General features: G+C 39.2%; 1 protein-coding gene across 1 annotated transcript in view; it reads right to left on the bottom strand.

Moving 5' to 3' along the window:
• Window positions 1-25087, bottom strand: part of TTC39A (tetratricopeptide repeat domain 39A) — a 74947-nt gene that overhangs the window by 12616 nt on the left and 37244 nt on the right. Inside the window, exons 6-14 of the mRNA XM_087719686.1 lie at window positions 24484-24548; window positions 22084-22183; window positions 18629-18694; window positions 16330-16438; window positions 13777-13844; window positions 13617-13676; window positions 8848-9009; window positions 5080-5171; window positions 4389-4509 (exon numbers count right to left, since the gene is read on the bottom strand). Of these exons, the coding sequence (XP_087575812.1) occupies window positions 4389-4509; window positions 5080-5171; window positions 8848-9009; window positions 13617-13676; window positions 13777-13844; window positions 16330-16438; window positions 18629-18694; window positions 22084-22183; window positions 24484-24548 (843 nt within the window). The remainder of the gene's footprint in view (window positions 1-4388; window positions 4510-5079; window positions 5172-8847; window positions 9010-13616; window positions 13677-13776; window positions 13845-16329; window positions 16439-18628; window positions 18695-22083; window positions 22184-24483; window positions 24549-25087) is intronic.

Genomic DNA, 25087 nt, shown 5'->3' with positions numbered 1-25087 from the left:
TTACATTACAAATACATTGAATTCCTCCCCCTTGCCCCCTCCCTCTGACCCACATACCTTCCAGCTGTGTCAAAAATGCAAGATTTGGTCTAGCCAGGGCCAGGCAGGCTAGGCTAGTTGCTGCTAGAGTCACCACGTGGATGACTCTGCTTAAATGTTTTAAAATAGTCTCTAAACAAAGTGCCCTCTGCAGGAGGAGGCGGGAGAATCACATGCCTCATTTGCACACAGAATTTTTTGCTTTTTAACTCTTGGTTAACTCTTAAAAGGCAAAAAATTCCTTATGCAAAGGAAAAATTCCTTATCCAAAGGAGGCCCATAGTTCTCTCACCTCCTCCTCCTAACTACACTAAGCAAACTCAGAGTCTGGTGACTTAGAGTCTGGGAGCAACTACCTTGGCCTTTTTAATTATTTTAAAAATTGTTTCCTTTTCCTCAGGAGACTGGTGAGGCCCTGCCTCCCCTGCCTCTAGTGACTGCACGTCACTGACTGTATCTCTCTCTCTCTCTCCCTCTACCTACCAACCTACCTACTCTCTCTCTCTTCCTACCTACTTACTGTATTTCTCTATCTCTTTCTATTTCTCTCTCTATCCCTCTACCTACCAACCTACCTACACACTCTCTCTCTACCTACGTACCTACCTACTGTATTTCGCTCTCTCTCACTCCCCCTCTATCTACCTACTTTTTAAAAATTTGCCTCTTCAAAACCTTGGTGCATCTTATACTCCGAAAAATACAGTAGATTCAGATTGCCCAAGAGACCTATGGAGCTGAGTCATATTAATTATGTGACCACTATTTCCAAGCCACTGATTCTCCTGAAGTGTTTCTGCAGCAAAAGTCCAAATGTCTGTTTGACCTTGATCAATAAAACAATTCTACATTCCTTCCTTTTACTTTTAACAATCTTTATCTTTAGTCCCTTCACATAATGTTCTAGAACATGAGTTCTTTTTACTTTTTCTTTGTCTCTTCTCAAAAAATTCTTTAAATCTAGTTCACTACTTTGGTTTATTTATATATCCCTTTTAATTACTAAGATACCAGACTATTTCACTTGTATCTCCAAGGTCAGCGTTCCTCTAAGCTGCGCGCCTGCGCGGCCGCGCAGGTAACAAAAAACACCGCGCACAAGTTTCAAACTGCAGCGCAGTGTTTTTTAATATCTTTAAATGTGACTAAAAATATCCCCCCTTCTTCCCTTCTCTCTCTGCACCGAACTCTCTCCTCCATCTGGTGATTGGTGAAATCAAGGAAGACTGCCCGGAGACCGATGACACTGCAGAAGGGAGAATTCCCATTGGTCCTCTGGGGCTTCGTCAGTTCCTGGGAAAACGGGATTTGCTGTTTCTCTGCACATCCGGGGTTTCTCAGGCATTGCCATTTTTTCTGTGATCCCTTCGCTTTGGGGAGAGAGGGAAGCAGCGTGGAATTGGAATGCCTGAGCCAAAGGTGTCCACGGGATCTTGAGACTTGATTTTTGAGCAGTACCAATCCTTTCCACTCTTTCCTTTTCCTTTCTGTCCTTCTTCTAACTTCCTTTCTTTTTCCTTTCCTTTCTCCTTTCCTTTCCTTTCTCTTTTCCTTTCCTTCTTTTCCTTTTCCTTTCCTTCTTTTCCATTTCCTTTCTCTTTTCCTTTCCTTTCTCCTTTCCTTTCTCTTTTCCTTTCCTTCTTTTCCTTTTCCTTTCCTTCTTTTCCATTTCCTTTCTTCTTTCCCATTTCCTTTCCTTTTTTCTTTCCTTCTTTTCTATTTCTTTTCTCTTTTCCTTTCCTTTCTCCTTTCCTTTTTCCTTTCCTTCTTTTCTATTTCCTTTCATTTTTCCTTTCCTTTTCTTGTTTCCCATTTTCTTTCCTTCCCCCCCCTCCCTTGCCTCCCTTCCTTCCTGGGGGTCTGAGGGAGAGGGAGGGGACCCTTTTCCTCCTTGCCCCCTCCCAACATCTGCTCTGATGGCAATTATGGCTAAAAAAAGTTCAGGCGCTCAGGCATAAAAATGTGCCGCTTGAACACTATAATTTTCTGCACACACTGAAAAAAAATTAGAGGGAACATTGTCCAAGGTAGCATCTTTTTTCATATCATTTTCATCAGGCAAAAGTTGTTCTTCTTCTGTAATGTCTTTTAAAAAAACTTATCTATAGAGGTAGACACTCATAAAATTAGGTTCTGGGTCCATTGTTCAAAAATATCCTTTAATATGTACAATGTTAAAATATTTTTCTTCATTCTATGTTACCAAAGTCAAATTTAAATGGTCTTCTTATTTAATTGTAATCTTTACTTCCTTCTGGTATACTCTGGTGTCTAACCTTCCAAGTCTTACCCTATCATTTTAAAAATAATTCAAAAAAGTATTTTTCCACAAGAAGGACTTTTATAATTAATTTCAAAATTTGACTTCAAATCTATTCTGGATCCTTAGTTCATTTGTAACTTTTCAAGGTTCAAACCATGTTTTTGCTATTTATTAAAAAAATTAAAAGAATCTCATCCAGTATTTTTAAACGGGTACATCCAAAAGTTCCTAATAACTAAATTAATAAGCAACTTCTGAAAGTGATTAGAAAAAGAAGTATGTGAACCAAGTATGTATCCATAAATGTGCTGGCCATGGTTTGAGCTTTCCCTTGTGTCCCAGAGCTCTTCATTCACCAAAAACCACTGTCTTGTGGTATCCTAGTGAGGAGCAACTGTGCACTGATGATGTTACCTAGTTTGGTAATGAAACGTCTGCAAGAAAATATCCAAGGTTAAAGAACACCAAGTACTTTAAAAAAAAAAAAACCTGAGCTATAAATATTTTCCTTTATGAATGAAGAGCAATTGTCTGGAGCACTTGCACATGATCTTAAGACCTCTTGTCTGGAGAAGAATTATGAAGACCTGATCTATTTACTGGGTCTGCATTCCACAGTAAGTTGTTGGATCTGCTTTTAGTGAAGCTGTTTCCAGTTTGTCATTCTTTCCTGAAAAGTCCTTTCTGTGTCAGTTTCAATTAGCCAGGAGTTTGAAGGAACAGAACCACAATATAAAAGACACTTTCTTTCATACGCCTGGTAATAAGGACCCTTCCACCAAAATCAAAATTGGCCTGGTGCTGCAGTTAATTATTAACAGCCTGCTATAAATAGTGAAATTCCAATTTCTAATTCCTCAGATACAGTTTCATTATTAGGGAGCGCCATCTGGTGCTCTTGTTATGCTGTTCCACCAAGAAAGACAAAAAATGATTATCAGCCATAAATGAGGCAAAAAGTCAATTAAGTAAAGAATTTCATTTTCTGAAACAAAGAGATACACATCTATTTGTGCACTATAAATGTGGCTTTTTCATAAATACTTTCCACCTACATAGTTTTCTCCATTTGCACTATGAAACTCTATATATAATAGTTTGCATAGTTAATAGTTATCCAGCATGAGTCACTTATTGGCTTGATTTACAGATCTCATCATTATTTTGTACTTTTTTCTCATAATGTACAACTGGTTAAGTGAACTCATACATCTGTGTATATGCTATTTTCCACATCTGACGTATCCAATGTGACTCTCTCTGTGATGGACTTCAGTATCATATTCATATTCAGTGTCATATTCATGCTCAATATGTCCAACACTCTAGATCAGTGATGGCTAGTCTATTTGCCATTGCGTGCCAAAAGCGGGGGGGGGGAGCATGTACGTGTGCCTTCCCACGTGCATGCACGCGCGCTTCCTGCCCTCCCCCTGCTTTTGGCATGTGATGGCATGGCGGACCCGTTTTTTGCCCTCCCCAGGCTCCAGAGGCTTTCCAGGAGCCTGGGGAGGGTGAAAACGGCCTCCCTCGCCGCCCTGCAGGCCCTCCGGTGACTGGAAATGGACCATTTTCCGACTTATGGGTTGCCCTTGGGGCCGTTTTTTGCCCTCTGAAGCCTCTGCAGGGTGAAAAATGGCCAAAAATGAAGGCTGAAATCAGCTGGCCAGTGCGCACATGTGCGCTGAAGCTGACAGGGCAATGCCTCGTGTGCCCTAAAAAATGGCTCCGCGTGCCACCTGTGGCATGCATGCCATAGGTTTGTTATCACGGCACTAGATGATACCTGTCTGGGAAAGATTGGTTCATATAATCCACTCATTTTATTTGTGATAAGCAAAACAAAGCATACCAGCTTTTCAGACATGCACACCCAATGGGTTTTATTCATGCCATGATAAAAGCAGGTTAGAATCCTTATGGAGTGTTTCTCTCCAGCATCAAATTAAAAGAAATATCAGGAGAATTTGTATATAATGTTTAGGTCCATGTACATATTCAAATCAAATCAATCTTTATAATATTCATAGACTAGCTTATCTCTATATAAGAAACAGATGTGGAGGAGGGATCTTTTCCAGCTTACCAAAACAGGCACAGGAAGTGGAATAGGATTTGGGGAAAGGTATCTCCGGGATTTCCTAATTGCAAACTTTTCCGTAGGCAAGGATTTCCCTGCTATTTTCAGTTTTAAACTAGGCACAGCCCTGGGAAGAAAAACAAGAGATAGACATTTAAATGGTTTCCTGTATGATAACTGTAATCTTTCAAAAACTAGGAAAAAAAACTAGAGAAGTCAAAACAGAACAGAAAAAAATGATATTGCTCCTGTATTATATAACAAAAGCATTTGATGCTACAGACAACTACATTCTGTCCAGAGATTGGAAGAATCTGAAGAGGTACAATGAATGACCTTCCAGGGAGATTTTCGGCTAACAATGGGCAGAATGACCCAGATAGAAATTGTTCCTGCCTTAGGAAAATGCCATTCTCTTAGCTCAAAAATTACCACCAGCAGGGCAAGTATATGATGATCAGCAGAAGAACGTATATCCTTTCCTGAATAATTATGACACAATTTAACTCATAACCATGAACAGAATATTCCATTAGATCCTCCTTAACTTTAAAGATGATGTAAATATAAAATTCACACATGCACATACAATGACAGCTTTAGTGTTAAAATGTGATTGAATGAAAGAAGATTTACTTCTCTCAATATCAATCACTATTTTCCATTCTGACATCTATTTTATTTTCAAAAATCTTACCTAAATAGCTCAACTTCATCATCTCCAAAAGGTTTTAAATCTTTTGCCCCAAACATGTTGAGGTAGCCAGCTTTCATAAACACATAAGTAGCCTAAAAGAAAAACAATACTTTTGAGATATATTCATGTTATCATCTCAAATACAACATGCAGATCAATAATGTTGAAGCCAGAAAGAAGCAGAAAATGTATTATTTTGTAGTAATGGGAAAATAACTATTCCTGTCAGCAAGAAAATATAAATATATACAGAGCTGATTTGTGAGCAATTGAATTATACCGCAGAATTTCTGAGTTCTGTAAAAAAAAAAATAGTATCTTTCTTAGCAATATAATATCTAATGCAACATTATAATGGGCTGTTTTCATAAGGATCCAGTCATAATTATTTGCCAAGCACGTGATACACAGAATAAATAGATATACAATTTATTAAAAAAGAATGTGCATCAGTTCTGGTCCCCCCGCCCATTTCTTCTTCTACTTAGCTAAGGTGACCAGACGTCCTTATTTTGGCGGGACAGTCACGATTTATAACAATTTGTCCCGTGTCCCGGGGCGTTTTAAAAAAGTCCCGATTTTCTGGCTTCATGTTGAAAGCCCAGTGGATTTGCTTAAGAAATCCTAACTGGGGCAAGACAAAAGACACTCTATCTAAACCCTCTCTATGTCTCAGTACTTTCATTGAAGATAAAACATTAAAGCAAGAAAACGGACCCCCTCCCGCCCATTTTACTTACTTTTATAAGAAAAAATGACCCAGTACCATAGAGCTCCAGGCAATACTTGGCTAGAGAAGTAGTGAGTCTTCCTTCCTGGATTTCCTGGAGGGGAGGGGCACGGAGGTTGGAGGTCGGCTCGTGAGGAAAAAATGGTGGCAAAGTTTCTTTGAAAAATATTTCCCTGACTAATTTCACCATTTTAATTTGCTCAGTTCTTTGTATTAACATCTACATCATTCTGGATTGACTTGGAGTGCCTGCCTGCTGGTAAGTGAGCTGGGTTTTTTTCTTTTCTTTTCTTAATGTATTTTAAAATAATATTTTATTTATTGTGCATAGAATTTTTTTAAATAGTTTTATTCTGTGTGGATTCTTTTTTTAAATTGTCTTAGACTATTTAAAAAAAGATTCTATCCAAAATAAATTGAAGTGAAACCATTTTTAAAAATTCTATGCACAATACTTTGAAATATATTGTGCATAGAATTTTTAAAAATAGTTTTACTTCAATTTATTCTGTGTGGAATAGTTTGAAATGTTTTACTTCAATTTATTCTGTGTGGATTCTTTTTTAAAATTGCCTTAGACTATTTAAAAAAAGATTCTATCCAAAATACAAAATACCAGCTGCAGTTATTCACTTAAGAACTGTGGCAAGAAAGGTGGTATAGTGACCAAAGTTACAATGGCATTGAAAAAAGTGACTGATGACCATTTTTCACACTTAGCGACCATTTTCACACTTAATGACCGTTGCAGCATCCTCATGGTCACGGGATCAAAATTTTGATGTTTGGCAACAGTTACAATTGATATTTGTAAATTATAGTTATGTTGAAATAAAAAAAATATTACAATACTATTTTTGCGTTGTATGAAAATTTTTGTTGCTCCGTATAAATTTTTTAATCAAGCCCCTTCCCCCCTGGTCAAAGGTGTCCCTCTTTACCAATCTGAAAATCTGGTCACCTTAACTTAGCTATCTTTGTACTCTTAATGTTGGTGTGTATTTATATGCTTAAAAACAAATAAAAAAGGGGCCGTAAGGTTATATTATAGATTAACAGCACTACTTTTAAACATAAATATTCTACCAGTATGTTATTTCTGGGTCCTCTCCTTACTGGAATTGATAAACATTTGGCCTATATACACAGACTGACATTGTAGAAATTATGACTGAATCATTTACTCAGTCTCATCAAACCATGTGCTTAGAATGGGAGAAGTATATCCATGTGGTGGAGGGCTAGTGTCAGGGTTCCAAATAGCATCCAAAATTAAATCAGAGTCCGAGGCAAAGGATTCCTCAAAGTTCCAATTTATTAAGAGAGCCATGTTGGCACATCTGGGAAAACCCGAATCTGAAAGCATCCTGGTTTTCCCACCCGTTGAAAGTTCAAGATCTTGACCCCACACCCACAAGTCCATCATATGGTCCAATCTTCCATTGTCATGCTGGCACCTTACACCCATCCAGTTTCAGTCAGGTGCAGAGGTACAGAGACAAAGGATGACCTTGGCTTTCTAGAAATAATTTTGTTATGGCTACATATCATACAACTCTGTAGAATCCCCTCTCCCATTTCCCCACAATAGAAACTGCATAGTATAATAATAGAAAGGGTGGCAGGCCTGAGTCCAAAAGAAAAGATGGCTTGCAGGCCTTGACAGCTAATTTAAAGAAATCATAATAGGCTTGCTATTTTTAAAAGGGGAAACTAAAAACCCCTAGAAAATAGTAAAATGTAATTCCTATATAGCCAGTTTTAAGATTTATGCCAGGGAGGATTCAAATTTAATTTATGTGGCTTATTTGATCACTTTAACACTGAAGTAATCGCATGTAGTTGCACAGCAAAGAAAATACTCTCGACTGGAAATTTGAATTCAGATTTCTCAAATCTAAGAAAACAACACATTTATATTTGTGGGAAGACAATGATCAACTGTACTGTTCATGGGAATAAAAATAATTTTTTAACTATCCATTCACTGATTGGATTCACACATCATATTAAGACATTTGGGTAGTCCTCGAATTGCGACCACAGTTGAGTTCAAAATTTCTGTTATTAAGCAAAGCAGTTGTTAAGTGAGTTTTGCACTATTTTGCAACTTTTCTTGCCACAGTTGTTAAGTGTATCACTGCAGTTGTGAAGTTAGTAATATGGTTGTTAAGTGAATCTAGCTTCCTCATTGATTTTGTTCATCAGAAGATCTCCAAAGGGGAACACATGACCCCAAGACACTGCAACCATCATAAATACATTGCAGTTGCTAAGCATCTGAATTTTGATCACGTGACTACGGGGATGCTACAACAGTCATAAGTGTGAAAAACAGTCACTACTCCCTTTTATTAGTGCTGTTTTATCTTTGAGTGGCTACTAAACGAATGGTTATAAGTTGAGGACTACTTATATGTTATGTATTAGAAAGCATTGCTATAAAGCAAACTGAATGTTCCCATTTAAATTGCAAATACTATTTTGTATTAATTAAAAAGGAAAATTAACCACTACTCTATGATAAAGTCAACAGTACATTCCTAAATTGCCCTCCAGTCCAGAAGTAATTTTATGTTATTTTTATTCTGCAGAAGTCAGTCAAAACTACTTTAAAGATGTTCCGGAATACATTTATTATCGGTGATATGATTTTGTGAGCAAATGTGCATTGATTTTTGTCAACTACAGATACTTGAGACAATTTTTTACATAGTTATTACTATGCAAATCACTATAGTTGTTAAGTGAATCATGTGGTGGTTAAACAAATCCAACTTCCCCCATTGACTTTGCTTCTTGTAGGTAGCTTGCTAGGAATGTTGCAATAGTGATCACATGACCCCTGGATGCTACAACCGTCAAAAACACATGTGCCTGAATTCTGATCAGATCACTATGGGGATATTACAATGGTTGTGAGGACTGGTTGTAAATCACTTTTTTCAATGTCATTGTAACTTCAAACAGTTGCTAAACAAATGATTTTAAGTCAAGACCCATCTGTAATCCTGCTCGCATCATTGTTTTTAACTCACCTTTGACCAGGTATTCTCTTTGCTAAGCAGATCTGCATAGAAATATGCCATCTTCCACTGTCGTTTATATGTGAAGCACCACATCAGTTCCCAGTAGCACATGTGATGGAACTGCTTCCAAAGCTGCTGGGCTTCACAACATTCCTCAAACCTTCTGATAGCCTGAAAAAGCAAAAACAAATATAACCCTAACTGGATATTAATGTAAGTTTAAAATACATGTTCCAAACATTCATTGGTCTAAGAAACTAACACTAATGTCCTGAAACCATTACCGAGAAAATAAAAAACAACTGTGTGAGAAGATAATACAAATAAAGTACATGGTAGTAGTCATTTCCCTTACAACCCGTTATTTATTGAATGTTTTTTAAATTTATTCCACTGATGCTTCCAGAAATTCAGGGTAATATAGATACATAGTTTTTCAGCACGCTCCCTTTATCTTCACTGCAACCTTGTAAGGTAGGTTAAATTGAAAGAAAAGGATTAGGCTGAGATTACTTCATAACCAAGTAGTTATGTATGTATTTCTTAAACCTTAAACCAACCATTTGCTCCTAATATTATTAGTTCAAATCCATTTCCATAGAAATGTATTAATGCTAATTGACCCATTTTAATAATACATGAGCTTCAATGTTTCAGTTACTTATCGTGTGTGTGTGTGTGTGTAGACAGGAATGTGCAGTCAGAGGAGGCAGGGGAGGCAGGGCTTCACCACTGTCATCATGGAAAGAAAAAAAAATTAAAAGGAAAAAGGCTGAGGTAGTTGCTGCCAGTGGATGACTCTGCTTAGGGCTTAACTGCAGGAGTAGGCGAGAGAACCACGTGCCTCCTTTAGTCTATCTTTATGATCACTTGAGCAGAGTTAAGCAAGGGTTAAAAGGCGAAAAATTCCTTATGCAAAGGAGGCACATGATTCACCTCCTCCTGCAGAGGGCACTTTTTTTAGAGGCTTTTTTTAAACAGTTAAGCAGAGTCATCCATTGGGGACTCAAGCAGCAGCTAACCCAGCCTGGCTTCAGCAGCTCTTGCCTTTTTCTTTTTACATTTTCACATTTTCATCATGACAAGCAAGAGCAGAGTTGAAATCCTCTGTGACACAGCTGGAAAAGGTATGTGGGTCGGAGGGAGGGGGGAGGAATTCAAAATTATTGTAATTTGTAAGTAATTTTTTATTGTAAGTAATTTGTGTGTGTGTTTGTTTCTTTACTTCACTCAAACAAACTCTCTCAATTTGAGAGAGAGGTTGTTTGAGAAGAGAGGAAAGGGGGAGAGGCAGGGAGGGCAGCTTGTTTGAGAAGAGAGGGACAGCCCGCCAGCAGATGTGGGTCTTTTACCCACCTCTGCTGGCGGGCTGGCGCTTTCTTTCTTTTGCCAGCCCCAGCCCACTGGAGCTCGCCGTGCCGGGGGAGGAATGGGCTGGGTGGGCTGGCTGGCTGGGGAGAGGGGATCATGGCCGCTCAGATGGCCCCCGCCCCCAGCAGCTTGGGTGTCCCAGCTCCGTCCAAGCTGAAGAAAGGGAGGCTGGAGCGCTGTGACTTGGACGCTGGTCTGGTCTGGACTCGGGGGCTGCTCCACTGCTTTTGGCCCGGCAGGTGCCTCTTTCTCCACAGCTGAAGTGCCGGCCGAGGGGGGTCCGGCTGCTCCCGACCCCCGCCCAGCCCACGGAGGGCAAGGAAGAGGCCGAGCGGGCCTGGGAGGAGGCGGCGGAGCGGGCAGGAGGCGGCTTTCGCTCCCGCCTCATCCAGGCTCCTCCTCAGCGGGCCTGCTGGAGCTATGGGAGAAAGCAACGGGAGCTGAAGCTGGCCACTCGGGGCTTGGAAAGGGGAGCGGAATGCGGGTCCTCTGCTCCCGGAAAGTCCAGGGAGGGAAGTGGAGCTGGCCCATTTCCTCCCGGGGCTGCTTGGAGATGGAACCAGGGCTGTGGAGACTTGCCCGCAGCCGGCTTCTCGGGAGCGGGGGGGCGGGCAGGCAATAGAAGCAGAGCTGAGCCTCTTGCCGCTGCGGGCCTGGCTTGCAGAGTACAAAAAGGGGAGGGGGCCTCTTGGAACACCCCTCCACCCCTCTTCGCCTTTCGCCTCCGCGGCTCTCGCTCCAGCCTGTGTCAGATCCCGCTGGCAGACAGCATCCAGCGGCCTTCAGGATGGGTTTCTTGGTTGAACGGGGTTGCACCTATTGTGGAAGCCCCCCCCAACCTTCCCGGGGTCCAGATTCCCTTCACTGCAAGCCTTGCTGTCTCTTGCATCCCAAAGGTGGGTGGGTGGGGGAGCTTTGGTGGCTCCAATTCTTCTCTGGGGGGGGGGGGTGTCTCCTGGGGCTGCTGGCTAGATAGACTCCCAAGGAGCGACCCCTTCCCTCCTAGTCCCCCTCCCATCTCCACTTTACCCGGAGAAAAACATGCCAAGAATGGCACCGGGGGCTGCTCTCCGGTAGCTGGGCAGCCGTTCGCCCTGTGGGTGGCTGGAAACGTCCGCACATTTCAGCCAGCCATAAAACACTTAGCCGGGGGTTTCCTTGCAAGAGCCAGGTGGGAGAAACCCTCGCTTCTTTCTTGTGGAGAAGGAAGCGTGCAATCCTGTTCCACGCTTAGAACTAGATCACCTTCGGGGAGAAGGTAAACGATTACAGGCTGCAGCCTTAAGCCCTCTCGCCTGGTATAAATAGCTTCAAGCAGCCTCCGATAGAGAAGTTACCTTTGCGGGAAGAGGTGGCTGGATTGGGGGGGTGACTGACACCTCCTTCCAGCTGACTGGCCTGAGGCGGGGCCCTTTGCGGAAGCGTTAGCCTTTGCAGCGGCTACAAGGCGAGGATCGTGTAGGAGACAGTTGATTTTGGGTGCGGAGCCTGGGCAAGCTGGAGCCATGGTGCAGGTCTACAACTTGCACTCCTTCGGGTTGCAGCAAGTTGTCCCTCTGAAGCAGGAACCTGCGCTCTTCTGCTGCGGGCGGGACGTACTCCTGGTGGCCTGTGGCTCTGGCGCCTGCAAGGTGGAAGTGTTTGCCCTGCGGGGCAGGCAAAAGCCGAAAGAATGCGCCCTGCCGCTTCTGTCTGACATAGAGGCGTCCCGCGCCCTGCAGCTGGGTCGGACATAGCTGGGGGGGTGTGCGGGACGCCTCTATTTCGGACATAGCTGCGGGGCGGGCAAAAGCCGCTTTCTTTCTTTTTGCCTTACCAACCATAAGCTTCACCGCACATCACTGTGTGTAGACCAGCTCCCAGAATAAAGGTGGTCCTCCTTTAGCAACCACAATTGGTTTGGGTGAAATAATTGTTCAGTTAAATGATCTGTCATGAACCGAGAAAGACAGATGCTGGAAAAATCACAGATTTGCTGCTGCCTTGCTTAGATAAATTTCTCATGCAGCAGTACTAGCAGCATTCTTACTCTGGCATGCATTGTTGTCAGGTCAAAACTTTGCAAAAAAAATTTTTTTAACTATTTTTGACTACCAGTTATTACTGTCAGATTTACAAATGTTCGCAGTTGCTAATCAAGGATATAAAATAAACAAAAATTAAATATTTTTTTATAAGCGGTAAGATAAACAAAAATCTACATAGCAGAATATATTAGAATAGCAATACTGCTAAATAGCACATAAACAGAGGGAACAGATTGAATTAAAATATTAGGCAAATAAAACTATTTTATCTGGCATGTGGGGGAGGAGACTTTGTGCCAAGTAAATACTTCTATATTGTATAAAGGAGAACAGACCATAATTGGACATCACAATCAAAAATATTTTAGATCAAAATTGGCTTATTTTTTTAAGAAAGGGTGTCTGTAAATATTTGTGATAAGAAACAAGTTACCCATTTTCTATCATTAAAAATCACGCTAAGTAGCCAATTCTCTTTCTAGAATCTTGCTATCATTTGTTTTTATCTCTACCTGAGTAGAAAGTGTAGGTGGGACTCCTGGACTCTCTCCCCCTCCCTCCCCCGTCTCCTTCCTTCCTTCCTTCCTTTCTTCCCTCCCTCCCTCCCTCCCTCCCTCTCTCTCTCTCTCACACACACACAGACACTCTTACTTCAAAGAGTTCACTCATTTGCCACTACCAGTTCTTGAATATGAGGAGGAGCACCTCTCATCTGAAATCTGGGTGGAGCAGAACAAGAAAACCTACTTCCAGAGGAACAAACTCTTAAATTAAAGCTTCCATGTTTTATTTTTACTAGGAACCAGAGCCAAGCAATTATCACTTCAAAACCGGCATTATCTTTGAACAGGGCTTTTATTATAATACAAATAATAAAATAAGTAGTTGAAAAAATTATTTAATCACAATTATTACTAACTGAGGGAAACAACAACAGAAATAAATGAATCCTTTGTGTATTCTTTGTGTAATGCCTATCTGTATTTTCACTGCTAATTTTACTTTCTTTTACCTTGGTTTCTGTTCCCCCAAGATTTGGGGACTGAATTATTCAACCCAATTGTATGAAATCTATTTTCTTAGTGTGTCTGCTTCCACAAGCCATCCAATCATGACTCTCTGAGAGCAAAGAAATTCCTAACTTCCTCTCCCCATAATTCGCAGTCCTCTCCTGTGGTACATTAGGGAGACAGTCTCTACATTTAGAGTCCTTAAAAGACTCCCAACTAGACAGCATGCCAACTGTGGGGTCCCATGTACAGCTGCTCAAAATTAACAGTATCCTTAGTTCCCTTACCCTCCACTTCTCCTTGTGATCATAAATATTTTTTCTTAAACTGAAATAATAGCATGGGAAAGAAAGAAAAGCAGATTACTCACTTCATCAATATTGCCTCTTATTGTTTCTATTCTCCCTGCAAAAAACAGGAATATGGCACCCTAGAAGAAATCCAAGAGAAAACATTAGTTTTTGTGTATTTTTTAAAAAATGAGGCATTGCATAAAAGTATTTGGTAGATCGACTTAACATATATCTTACTTTTGGATATCGAATCAGGTAAGGTTTGAGAAGTTTCTCTGCTTCTTCAACATTTCCTTTACCTATCCCTAGATTAATAGGAAGAAAAAGTAGAATAAACTGAAAGATTGAAACTGAAAGAAACTGAAAGAAAGATTGGAAACCCAAGTCTGGCTGAATTATTAAAATGAAACAGTAAATGATGTACTTCTAATAAAGTAAGATCCGTTTATTGGATTTGTATAAACAAATGAAAGTGCTTGTTGTTTTCACAGAGAACTACTTTATTTGTTTAACGATTTATAGAGATACCTAACTTGTTAGGTATGGGAGATAGGGAATCCAACTGGTAACCTGGTCCTGTGCCATACAGGACTTTATAGGTGATAACCAGCAACAAATATGAGCTTCATTTTGATGGGAATTCAACAAAACTGAAACTATGAGGGGAAAAAATCCCCAATTCCACTCCAACCGGTGCCTCAAATCAGCAAGCCCTATTCCTTAAAGAGGCTTTGTTACACAAGCTCAATGATTGGAACAGTTGTTAAATCATAACTTTAAAAATTTATATGAGAAGGTCTTTTTTGGTTGTAATAATTATAAGCATAATAGTTGGTCCGACAAAATTAAAAGCAGACATACCGGTAAATTGAAAAAGAACCCTAGGAAAATAGGGAAAATCTTGCTTTTGACATAGTCTCTATTACAATTATACACTTCTGAGGTGTTATGGAAGACCAGGATGCTTCAATAGCGGCCTTCAGCTCTTCTGCATTGTTTGGTCTCATGTCTCTCATATTTCTCTTGGCAATGCCCCATAGCTTCTCTATGGGGTTCAGGTCAGCCGAGTTTGCTGGCCAATCAAGCACAGTAATCCCACGGTCATTGAACCAGGTTTTGGTGCTTTTGGCCATGTGGGCAGCTGGAAAATGAAGTCAGCATCCCCATAAAGCTCGTCTGCGGAAGGAAGCCTGAAGTGCTCCAAAATCTCCTGGTAGACAGCTGCATTGACCTTGATCTTAATGAAGCACAGTGGTCCAAAATCCTGTTGCTCAGTGGTCCAAAGTTCTCTTTTCTGATGAGAGCAACTTTTGTATCTCATTTGGAAACCAAGGACCCAGAATATGGAGGAAGAATGGAGAGGCACACACTGCAAGATGCTTGAAGTCCAGTGTGAAGTTTCCACAGTCTGTGTTGATTTGGGGAACCATGTCATCTGCTAGTGTTGGTCCACTGTGCTTCATTAAGACCAGGGTCAACGCAGCCGTCTACCAGGAGATTTTGGAGCACTTCATGCTTCCTTCCGCAGATGAGCTTTATGGGGATGCTGACTTCATTTTCCAGCTGCCCACACTGCCAAAAGCACCAAAACCTGGTTCAATGACTGTGGGATTACTGTGCTTGATTACCCAGCAAACTCGCCTGACCAGAACCCCAAAGAGAATCTATGGGGCATTGTCAAGAGAAAGATGAGAGACATGAGACCAAACAATGCAGAAGAGCTGAAGGCTGCTATTGAAGCATCCTGGTCTTCCATAACACCTCAGCAGTGCCACAGGCTGATAGCTTCCATGCCACGCTGCATTGAGGCAGTAATTGCTGCAAAAGGGGCCCAAACCAAGTACTGAGTACATATGCATGCTTATACTTTTCAGAGATCCGATATTGTTCTATGTACAATCCTTGTTTTATTGATTGCATGTAATATTCTAATTTTCTGAGATGGTGGATTTGGGGTTTTCATGAGCTGTATGCCATAATCATCACAATTATGACAAATCATGGCTTGAACTATCTTGCTTTACATGTAATGAGTCTTATCTCATATATTAGTTTCATCTTTTAAGTTGCATTACTGAAATAAATGAACTTTTGCACAATATTCTAATTTTTCGAGTTTCACCTGTAGAATACAGGTAGTCCTTGACCACAACTGAGCCCAAAATTTCAGTTGCTAAGCGAGACATTTGTTAAGTGAGTTTTGCCCCATTTTACAACCTTCCTTGCCACAGTTGTTAAATGAATAACTGCAATTGTTAAGTTAGTAACACGGTTAAATGAATCTGGCTTCCCCACTACTCAGCTTGTCAGAAGGTTGCGAAAGGTGGGTTCACATGACCCCGGGACACAGCAACTGTTATAAATATGAATCAGTTGCCAAGCATCTGAATTTTGATCAAGTGACCATGCGGATGCTGCAATGGTGGTAGGTGTCAAAAATGATTATAAATCACATTCTCCCAATGGCATTGTAACTTCAAATGCTCACGAAATGTACTGTTATAAGGACTATCTGTATTTACTATTCTTTAATTCTAACAGTATTTCAGGCTTAAAATCATTTCAATGCAGCTATACATATCTGATGAATAAACTATACCCATTTAAAAGTGGCTTTTACTTCCTGAAGATAAGGACTTTGTGAAGCAGCAACCAACCACACCTGAAGAATTCAGTATTATTTTTCAAATGGTTAATTCATTAAAATAGTTAAACTTTGCCATGAATCTGAATCTTTCCTATATTGGATTATTTTAAAAGATTAGTTTTAGAGAAAAAAGGAAACCCTACCTAACACAAAGGTCAGGAAAGTATGATAGCACAACAGTAGCAGAGTACACAGCACAGACCTAAAGCCACACATTGATGCTCCTTCTTGAAGTTGCTGCAAGCCATATTTCTGTAACACAGACCGATAGATAAAGGGTTACAAATTATTCACATCTTAGCTTGCCTTGTCTGTTCTACTGCAAGGAAACCAAAAGATTAGTATCTCTCAGTATATCAAATCTGCATCAGATAATTAGATGACTTACAGCTAGCCTGAGATACCAACCATTGTAAGTTGCCCTAAATGTTGATGATGTAATTAATCATCTCTTTTGTGAAATACCATACAAACGAAGTAGTGTTTGCACATAATCTGTCTTACATATATACTAAATCATGCTATCTTTTAATTGTAGACATGTAGCTGCACAAAATTGCTAAATCGTGATCTGTTTCATTTATGCAATCGCTGTCCCATAATGTTTACACATAAACTGTTTTAGCAAATGCATATTTTAGCAGGCTTGATTTCTTTAGAAGGGGGGCTTAACTACAAATGTCTTTTTGTTATTAATGTTATTTCAGTATTTTTTAAAAAAATAATTTAACTAAACTAGAACCAAAAACATGACAACAATAAAACTTTAAAAATTGTTCCTAAAGCAGCAAAAGTCAATATTAGAATAATCCAGAAGAACTGAAGAGACAATTCATATCAATTTCCCAAGTAAAGTCAATAATAAAGTCGGCAGGGTAATAGAAGCTATATTTAAATATAACTATAATGTCTAAATAATATTTTGCTGATGCATATTGGTTAGGTTAACTTTTTAAAATTTCCCCTACATCTCTCCATGTAAGACTCCACCGTGAATAAAATCCAAAGATAGATCGGAAGCAAGCACAGGAAATACTGGAATGCCACAGAATAATTAGGAACTTAGTGTGTCAGAAGAACTGATACTGAATGGTTTTCTTAAGTAAAAAGCAAAATTAAGCAAATTAAATAATAGATTAGCAAATATTACAATTGATGAACCTTCTGAATAGATTATCTAAATATTAATCATGCTAATTTAGCAACCAATTTCTTGATCTGAGAATTTTCTTGCTCAGTATTTATAGTTTTTTCACCATCATTCCAAAAATACACATCCTTCTTTTATCATAAATAGAATTTTCCTCTTCTAAAACAAGGAGTTGCAATTCTTAATTATGTTTTGGGGTAGATATCTCAGACAGCTAATGCAAACTTGGATTAAGGAGTATAAAATTCAATTTCCTGTTAAGGTTTATTGAGCTATTTGGATACATCTCTCTTTTCCTTTCTACAACAGTTCTCATCTGAAAAATAAGTATAATTTATATTAGTGGTCCCCAATCACTAGTCCGTAGCCTGGACTGGTCCACAGCCTGTTGGGAATCAAGCCAAGCAAGTGGTGGGCAAATGTGCTAGGGCGTGAAGCTTCAGTTGCACAAGCGGTAGGTGGGCTCACGAAACCATCTTCTCTCCTCGCCACACCACCATTGCTACCGCTGCCAGACTGCAGACCTGGAAAGGTTGGGGACTGTTAGTTGAGAGTCAGTTAGCAAAGCTAAATATTATTAAATGTATTCAATTTATGACAGGCTTTTGGAGGGAATAGAAATGGAACTATAGCTGCTTTGCATACAGTATATTATGTATGTATCCCACCACTGAGCTAAAAAAAAAATGGCACCCCCAATGCCTCAAGCCCCATCCTTTGATGTGCACATGTACAGAGCAAGCATTAAAATCCATGGGAAGTTGCATGCAAGAGAGACCTACCATTTGCATCTGTAAATGTAAACGGTAACAAATACAGTTATGTCACACATACCTCTTACAAACAATAATATATGAAGTGCAGGTAGTCCTCAACTTACAACCACAATTGAGCCTAACATTCCTGTTGCTAAGAGAACATAGTTAAGTGAATTTTGCCCCATTTTATGACCTTTCTTGCCACAGTTGTTAAGTGAATGCTTGTAACTGTTAAGTTAGCAACACAGTTGTTAAGTGAATCTGACTTCCCCATTAACTTTGCTTGTCAGAGGTTGCAAAAGGTGATGACATGACACCGGACAGTACAACTGTTATAAATATGAGTCAGTTGCCAAGCATTTGAATTTTGATGACATGATCATGGAGATGCAACAACAGTTGTAAATGTAAAAAATAGTGATAAGTCAGCTTTTTCAGTGCTGTTGTAACTTCAAATGGTCACTGAATGAACTGCTGTAAGTCTAGGGCGACCTGTACTCTTTGTCACTGAATAGTTACAGATTAAACACTTGCCTTATTTCCAGAAAACCCAACAAATTCTAGTAATCGTGCAATCCTTGTTGGTAACATTGACAGAGTCTGGAGCGAGGGTGGAAAAAAAAAAGTAACAGCTTCCCATAACTAAATTGTACAGTTCTTCATTAATAAAAAATACAGTCTTACAGTCTACATTGTAATCCATATCCACTGAAATGGCTTCTCTGAGGCCGTTTCATCTTCCTATTGTTTATTATTCTTAAATACAGCATAAGTAGAACTTGACTTACGATCATAACTGACTTAACATAACAACTTACATAATAACTTACAACCCATAATTACAGTTGTAAGTTGTACATCTGTAAAGCAGGTCACCATGTGATTTTATAACTTTTGTGGTGGTCGTGAAATGAACACTGTGATTGTTAAGCAAATATTGCCGTCATTAAGTGAACCAATTTTACCTATGGGTGGGTTTTGCCAGGAACCAGAGGTAAATGCCAGTTTGGGGCAAAAAATGTAAATTGCAGCCACATCACTACAGGACACTGCAAACAGCTATAAATATGGACTGGTTGCTGAGGCCCAATGTTTGACATATGACTGTTGGGGGGAGACGAACTAACATCAGAACTTCAAAACTGGGACAGTTTTGGGGGATCCCTTTTAACTTCAAAAGGTCCCTAAGTGACCAGTCGTGAAGTCAAGGGCTACTTGTATAAAAATGTCCTATTACTATTCAGAGCCATCTCAGAGAGACTATTTGGTGGAGAGAAGTTTGTACAAAGATGTCAAAGAAATAAGCTATTCTATGCTTCAAAGCAGTTAGAACTGAACAAGTCACAAGTAACCTTGAAATAAAAAGATGGATTATCAATTCAATAGTAAATGAGATAAACTCTTTTAATACAGCATGAGTTGTGAGGAAGCCTAGTGTACTCTGCCGTACAGGATTGCTCAGTAGAGGGACCGAAAGATTCGAATCATTGCTTTGCTTTAGCACTAAAGCAAAGCACTATAGTGAAAAAAATTATCAAATGAAACATATAGAGAAAATAACAGGATGTGTTACAGAGGCAGCTTGAAAAGAACTGTTGCACCTCTGTAATAATGTAAACATTTGACAATTTTGCAACTGATGAGCTCCAAGATCTTATATGGCCAATATTAATAGTATCACAAGTACTGGTTAATAATGCAGTCCCCTTACTAGGTACAGCTGAAGGTCAAAAAATTAGAATATCGTGTAAAAGTTCATTTATTTCAGTAATGCAACTTAAAAGGTGAAACTAATATATGAGATAGACTCATTACATGCAAAGCAAGATAGTTCAAGCCGTGATTTGTCATAATTGTGATGATTATGGCTTACAACTCATTAAAATCCCAAATCCACAATCTCAGAAAATTAGAATATTGTAAAAAGGTGCAATATTCTAGGCTCAAAGTGTCTCACTCTAATCAGTTAATTAAGCCATAACACCTGCAAAGGGTTCCTGAGCCTTTAAATGGTCTCTCAGTCTGGTTCAGTAGGAATCACAATCATAGGAAAGATTGCTGACCTGACAGTTGTGCAGAAAACCATCATTGACACCCTCCATAAGGAGGGAAAGCCTCAAAAGGTAATTGCAAAAGAAGTTGGATGTTCCCAAAGTGCTGTATCAAAGAACATTAATAGAAAGTTATGTGGAAGGGAAAAGTGTGGAAGAAAAAGGTGCACAAGCAGCAGGGATGACCTCAGCCTGGAGAGGATTGTCAGGAAAAGGCCATTCAAAAGTGTTGGGGACTTTCACAAGGAGTGGACTGAGGCTGGAATCAGTGCATCAAGAGCCACCACACACAGACGGACCCTGGACATGGGCTTCAAATGTCATATTCCTCTTGTCAAGCCTCTCCTGAACAACAAACAACGTCAGAAGTGTCTTACCTGGGCTAAAGAAAAACAGACCTGGTCTGTTGCTCAGTGGTCCAAAGTCCTCTTTTCTCATGAGAGCAACTTTTGCATCTCATTTGGAAACCAAGGACCCAGAGTATGGAGGAAGAATGGAGAGGCACACACTGCAAGATGCTTGAAGTCCAGTGTGAAGTTTCCACAGTCTGTGTTGATTTGGGGAACCATGTCATCTGCTAGTGTTGGTCCACTGTGCTTCATTAAGTCCAGGGACAACACAACCGTCTACCAGGAGATTTTGGTACACTTCATGCTTCCTTCCGCAGACAAGCTTTATGGGGATGCTGACTTCATTTTCCAGCAGGACTTGGCACCTGCCCACATGGCCCAAAGCACCAAAACCTGGTTCAATGACCGTGGGATTACTGTGCTTAATTGGCCAGCAAATTCGCCTGACCTGAACCCCATAGAGAATCTATGGGGCATTGCCAAGAGAAAGATGAGAGACATGAGACCAAACAATGCAGAAGAGCTGAAGGCCGCTATTGAAGCATGCTGGTCTTCCATAACACCTCAGCAGTGCCACAGCTTCCATGCCATGCCACATTGAGGCAGTAATTGCTGCAAAAGGGGCCCAAACCAAGTACTGAGTACATATGCATGCTTATACTTTTCAGAGGTCCGATATTGTTCTATGTATAATCCTTGTTTTATTGATTGCATGTAATATTCTAATTTTCTGAGATGGTGGATTTGGGGTTTTCATGAGCTGTAAGCCATAATCATCACAATTATGACAAATCATGGCTTGAACTATCTTGCTTTTCATGTAATGAGTCTATCTCATATATTAGTTTCACCTTTTATGTTGCTTTACTGAAATAAATGAACTTTTGCACGATATTCTAATTTTTCGAGTTTCACCTGTATATAACAATACAACAATTGTTCTATTGTTATATACCTAGGAATACCTGTACTGTATTCCTGGGAATACCTGTACTGCATTCCTGGGAATACCTGTACTGTAATATATTTCATAAAGAGCTTTAAAATAAAATAATTTCTTCACAGAGGTATTATTTTTCTTTAAGCATTTTAATAAAAATATTAATCTAATTCTAAACTAAGGAGTTCTAGGAGACAGTTGATGAAGCTAAAAATTCTAGTCAAACTAAAGCATTTATAATTGAAGCTTCCTTCCTGTGTGAAATATGTGGAATTAAAAGGTGACTTTCATCCAAATATAAAGAATGCTGCCTGTGAACCTCTGCAATTATTGATAACTTTTAAATAATAGAATAAATTGAATAGATCTTGGAAAGCTATTCAAATTCAATTTGAAGCTTATGTTGTTCAGTTATGTGTATTCTTTTATACAGGGAATATTTATATCCATCTGTCTGATATAATTTTGATATGTGTTACATAACTGTGGTGAGACAATTCCAAAATAAGGCCTTCATATGAAAGAGCCATTGCTAAATTACAACATGCAGGACTATTTGCTGGTGTTCTGCATAGTATTAATATCAGAATAATTGGTGCAAAGTTAAAATAATTCAATTTAAAAATTTATTAGAAATTCAATACATACCAGATTAAATGCTCCAACTCCCAACTTTACACCAACTTCAAAATGGGGATGATTTTCTCCTTTAACATAACTGGGAGACTGTAATAGATTCTCCAGTACCCTAGCAAAACAAAATATCTCATTATAAACAAATAAGTAAAAAAATAAAAGCAATCATATTTATTTTTTACATACAGCAATTATTAAGGGTCATTAGTAATAATTAATTTTGGGTCTCAAACATGGTGCACTGATGAGCAGACATCTTTCTTGGCAATTTCCTGGTTTCCTGGATCATCTGATTTTTATAAAGTGAATGGAATATTTCAATTTTTACATGAATTGCAAGCGAGGATGCTGCAAATTCAAGTGTAAGCCTCTAGTATGTTTTTCATTTTCATAGGATCTCCATTCTATGGAAATAACGGTGAGAACAACTATAGGCCAATGCATTACTAGAAGTGCAGTACTGCAGGCTGCTTCAACTGACTGCTAGCTGCAGTTTGGCAGTTCAAATCTCACCAGCTCAAGGTTGACTCAGCCTTCCATTCTTCCGAGGTGGGTAAAATGAGGACCCAGATTGTTGGGAGCAATAGGCTGACTCTGTAAACCTCTTAGAGAGGGCTGCAAAAGCACTATGAAGCGGTATATGTCTAACTGCTATTGCTATAGTGAATAGATGTCACGCTACCATTTTGTGAATGAAAAAACTTCCTGTAACAACCAATCTGGTGAATTAACCAAATTTAAGAGATACTTACTGTTAGATACCAGAAACATTGGTAATGGTTTACACCAAGATCCTCTGTTCCGGCGGGAACAGAGATTCAATCTGATTGGTCGAAGGGTCTGACAGCTCCCTATAAAAGGGCTGCTGTCAGACTGAACCTTCACTGGATTGTACATAGTTGACTTGTACTAATAAAGAGCTGTTTGTTACTCTGAAGCCTGAGTGTGCCTTCAATCACCCGATTTAACACTTACTAGCCGAGACAGAGGAGAAAAACCAGATGTTATTTGTAAACAAGCAAGATACACATTTGGACCTTCTTGGTAGGAGCACAATAGGAAAATTCCTTTCACAGAAATGGGAAGACGGCTTTGAAGTCTTTTAAACATACTTAAAATATTTTGTAATCCTATGCCTCTTGAGATGGGATTCCATAAGGCCTCCCAGATTTCCCTTCAAGGCTGAAGACATAATTAACTCCAAACTTGAAAACGGAAGTTCCGATAACAGATTCGACCACTAGTCTATGTAGTGGCTCTTTCCAATACTGAACATTTAGAAAGAAGACACAGAGGTTGTGAAGGTCCTGAAGGCATTGATCTGAAGGCCTATTTATCAATGTGAAGAAGCAGCAGCAATGGCTTTGCAATAATTTAATTGTGATTTTGATTGCATAAATTTTTTCTACTTTAAAAACTGTTGTTTTATTGTTATATTTTTCAAATTGTTTTACGGTATTTATTAAGAGTTGTAACTCTTGTGAGACTTTTAGTATAAAATATTGTACTTAAAACACATTAAATAAAAAGAAATTCAAATAAATTAGCAGCACAGATAGTCCTCAACTTTTGATCATTCATTTAATATCAGCTCAAAGTTGAAACAGCCTCCATAACCCATCTGTAAAGTTATGGCTGTCACGTCACCCCTATAGTCACATAATGTCAATTTAGGAGCTTGGCAACCAGCTTGCATTTACAACAGTTGCAACATCTTAGGGTCATGTGATCATAATTTGCAAACTTTGCAGACAGCATCCAAAAAGAAAAGTAAATTGGGAAAGCCAGACTCATTTAAAAACAGTATTATTCTCTTAACAACCATGGTAAGCATGGTTGCAAAATGATTCACTTAACGCCCAAATAAATCAACAACTGAAATTCTGGTCCCAATTATGATCATAGGTCAAGGACTACCTGTAGTATTAAGAAGAGACTCAGGAGGACCCCTCCCTGACTGATTGGGGAATAAGAGGGGAGGGAGGAGTAACACAGTGGTGGGATTCAAAATTTTTTACTACCAGTTCTGTGGGCGTAGGCTTGGTGGCCGTGGCAGGGGAAGGTTACTGCAAAATCCCTATTTGATCTCAATCAATTGGGACTCCGGAGGCAGGGAATAGATGAGGGTTGGGCCAGTCAGAGGTGATATTTACCAGTTCTCCGAACTACTCAAAATTTCCACTACCAGTTCTCCAGAGTTGTTCAGAACCTGCTGAATACCACCTCTGGAGTAACACAATCAAACTTGCAAGAAGTATAGTTTTGGTCTTCCTGTGGAGTATATTTCCTGATCTTCTCTACCTTAAAGGACTAGGTGACAAGTAAAAATTTCTGCTTTTCAGAAATATTTAGCGTAATACAGCTTGTCACTGCAAAAATATCAATTATCAAATAATTTCAAAAACTACATACCTGTATATTTGATAACTATTTCTTATTTTGATGCTGCCTTTCACAAAGCTAATTATGCTTTCATCCTAAGAAAAATAGAATAGATTGTCTATTACAGTTTATTAGTCAATTAAATACTTTTGCTTTAGAATTAGACAGTGACTAATTCTGAGACAATTAATTGGCAAATCGCTATAACTCACTCTTGCAATAAAGAAATTTTCCCACTACTTAGCTATTTTGAAAGCACACTATGAGAGTTACCAATCTCGTTTTTGATAAATCTGATATATTAACAGGAAGTTGAAATTGTTCCTTGCTAAGACATGCTAAGAAAATACTCAATTCATTCAAAAAGGTTATCATCAAAACCACACACATAAACAGACCCTCTAATATGGCTTCAGCAAATTCCTCTATTAAATTTAAACTATAAAAACATAACTATCTTATACATGTTTACTATAAAATGATACCTTTCAATCGGCTTTACTAGGCATAAGATTGCAATGCACACTAAATGTACTTCAGATCAAATTTTACCAGCATTGACGGTGGTAAATTGAAGACAAAAAACAAAAAAGAACATGAAATACTTAACTTTGAACACCAAATATCCTTGGCG

Source organism: Thamnophis sirtalis, unplaced genomic scaffold, assembly GCF_051295495.1.
Source record: "Thamnophis sirtalis isolate CommonGarterSnake01/CBP01778 unplaced genomic scaffold, rThaSir2_p1.2 scaffold_7, whole genome shotgun sequence".
Lineage (NCBI taxonomy): Eukaryota > Metazoa > Chordata > Lepidosauria > Squamata > Natricidae > Thamnophis > Thamnophis sirtalis.
The sequence above is the reverse complement of the archived record's forward strand: the minus strand, read 5'-3'. Positions and strand labels throughout refer to the sequence as shown.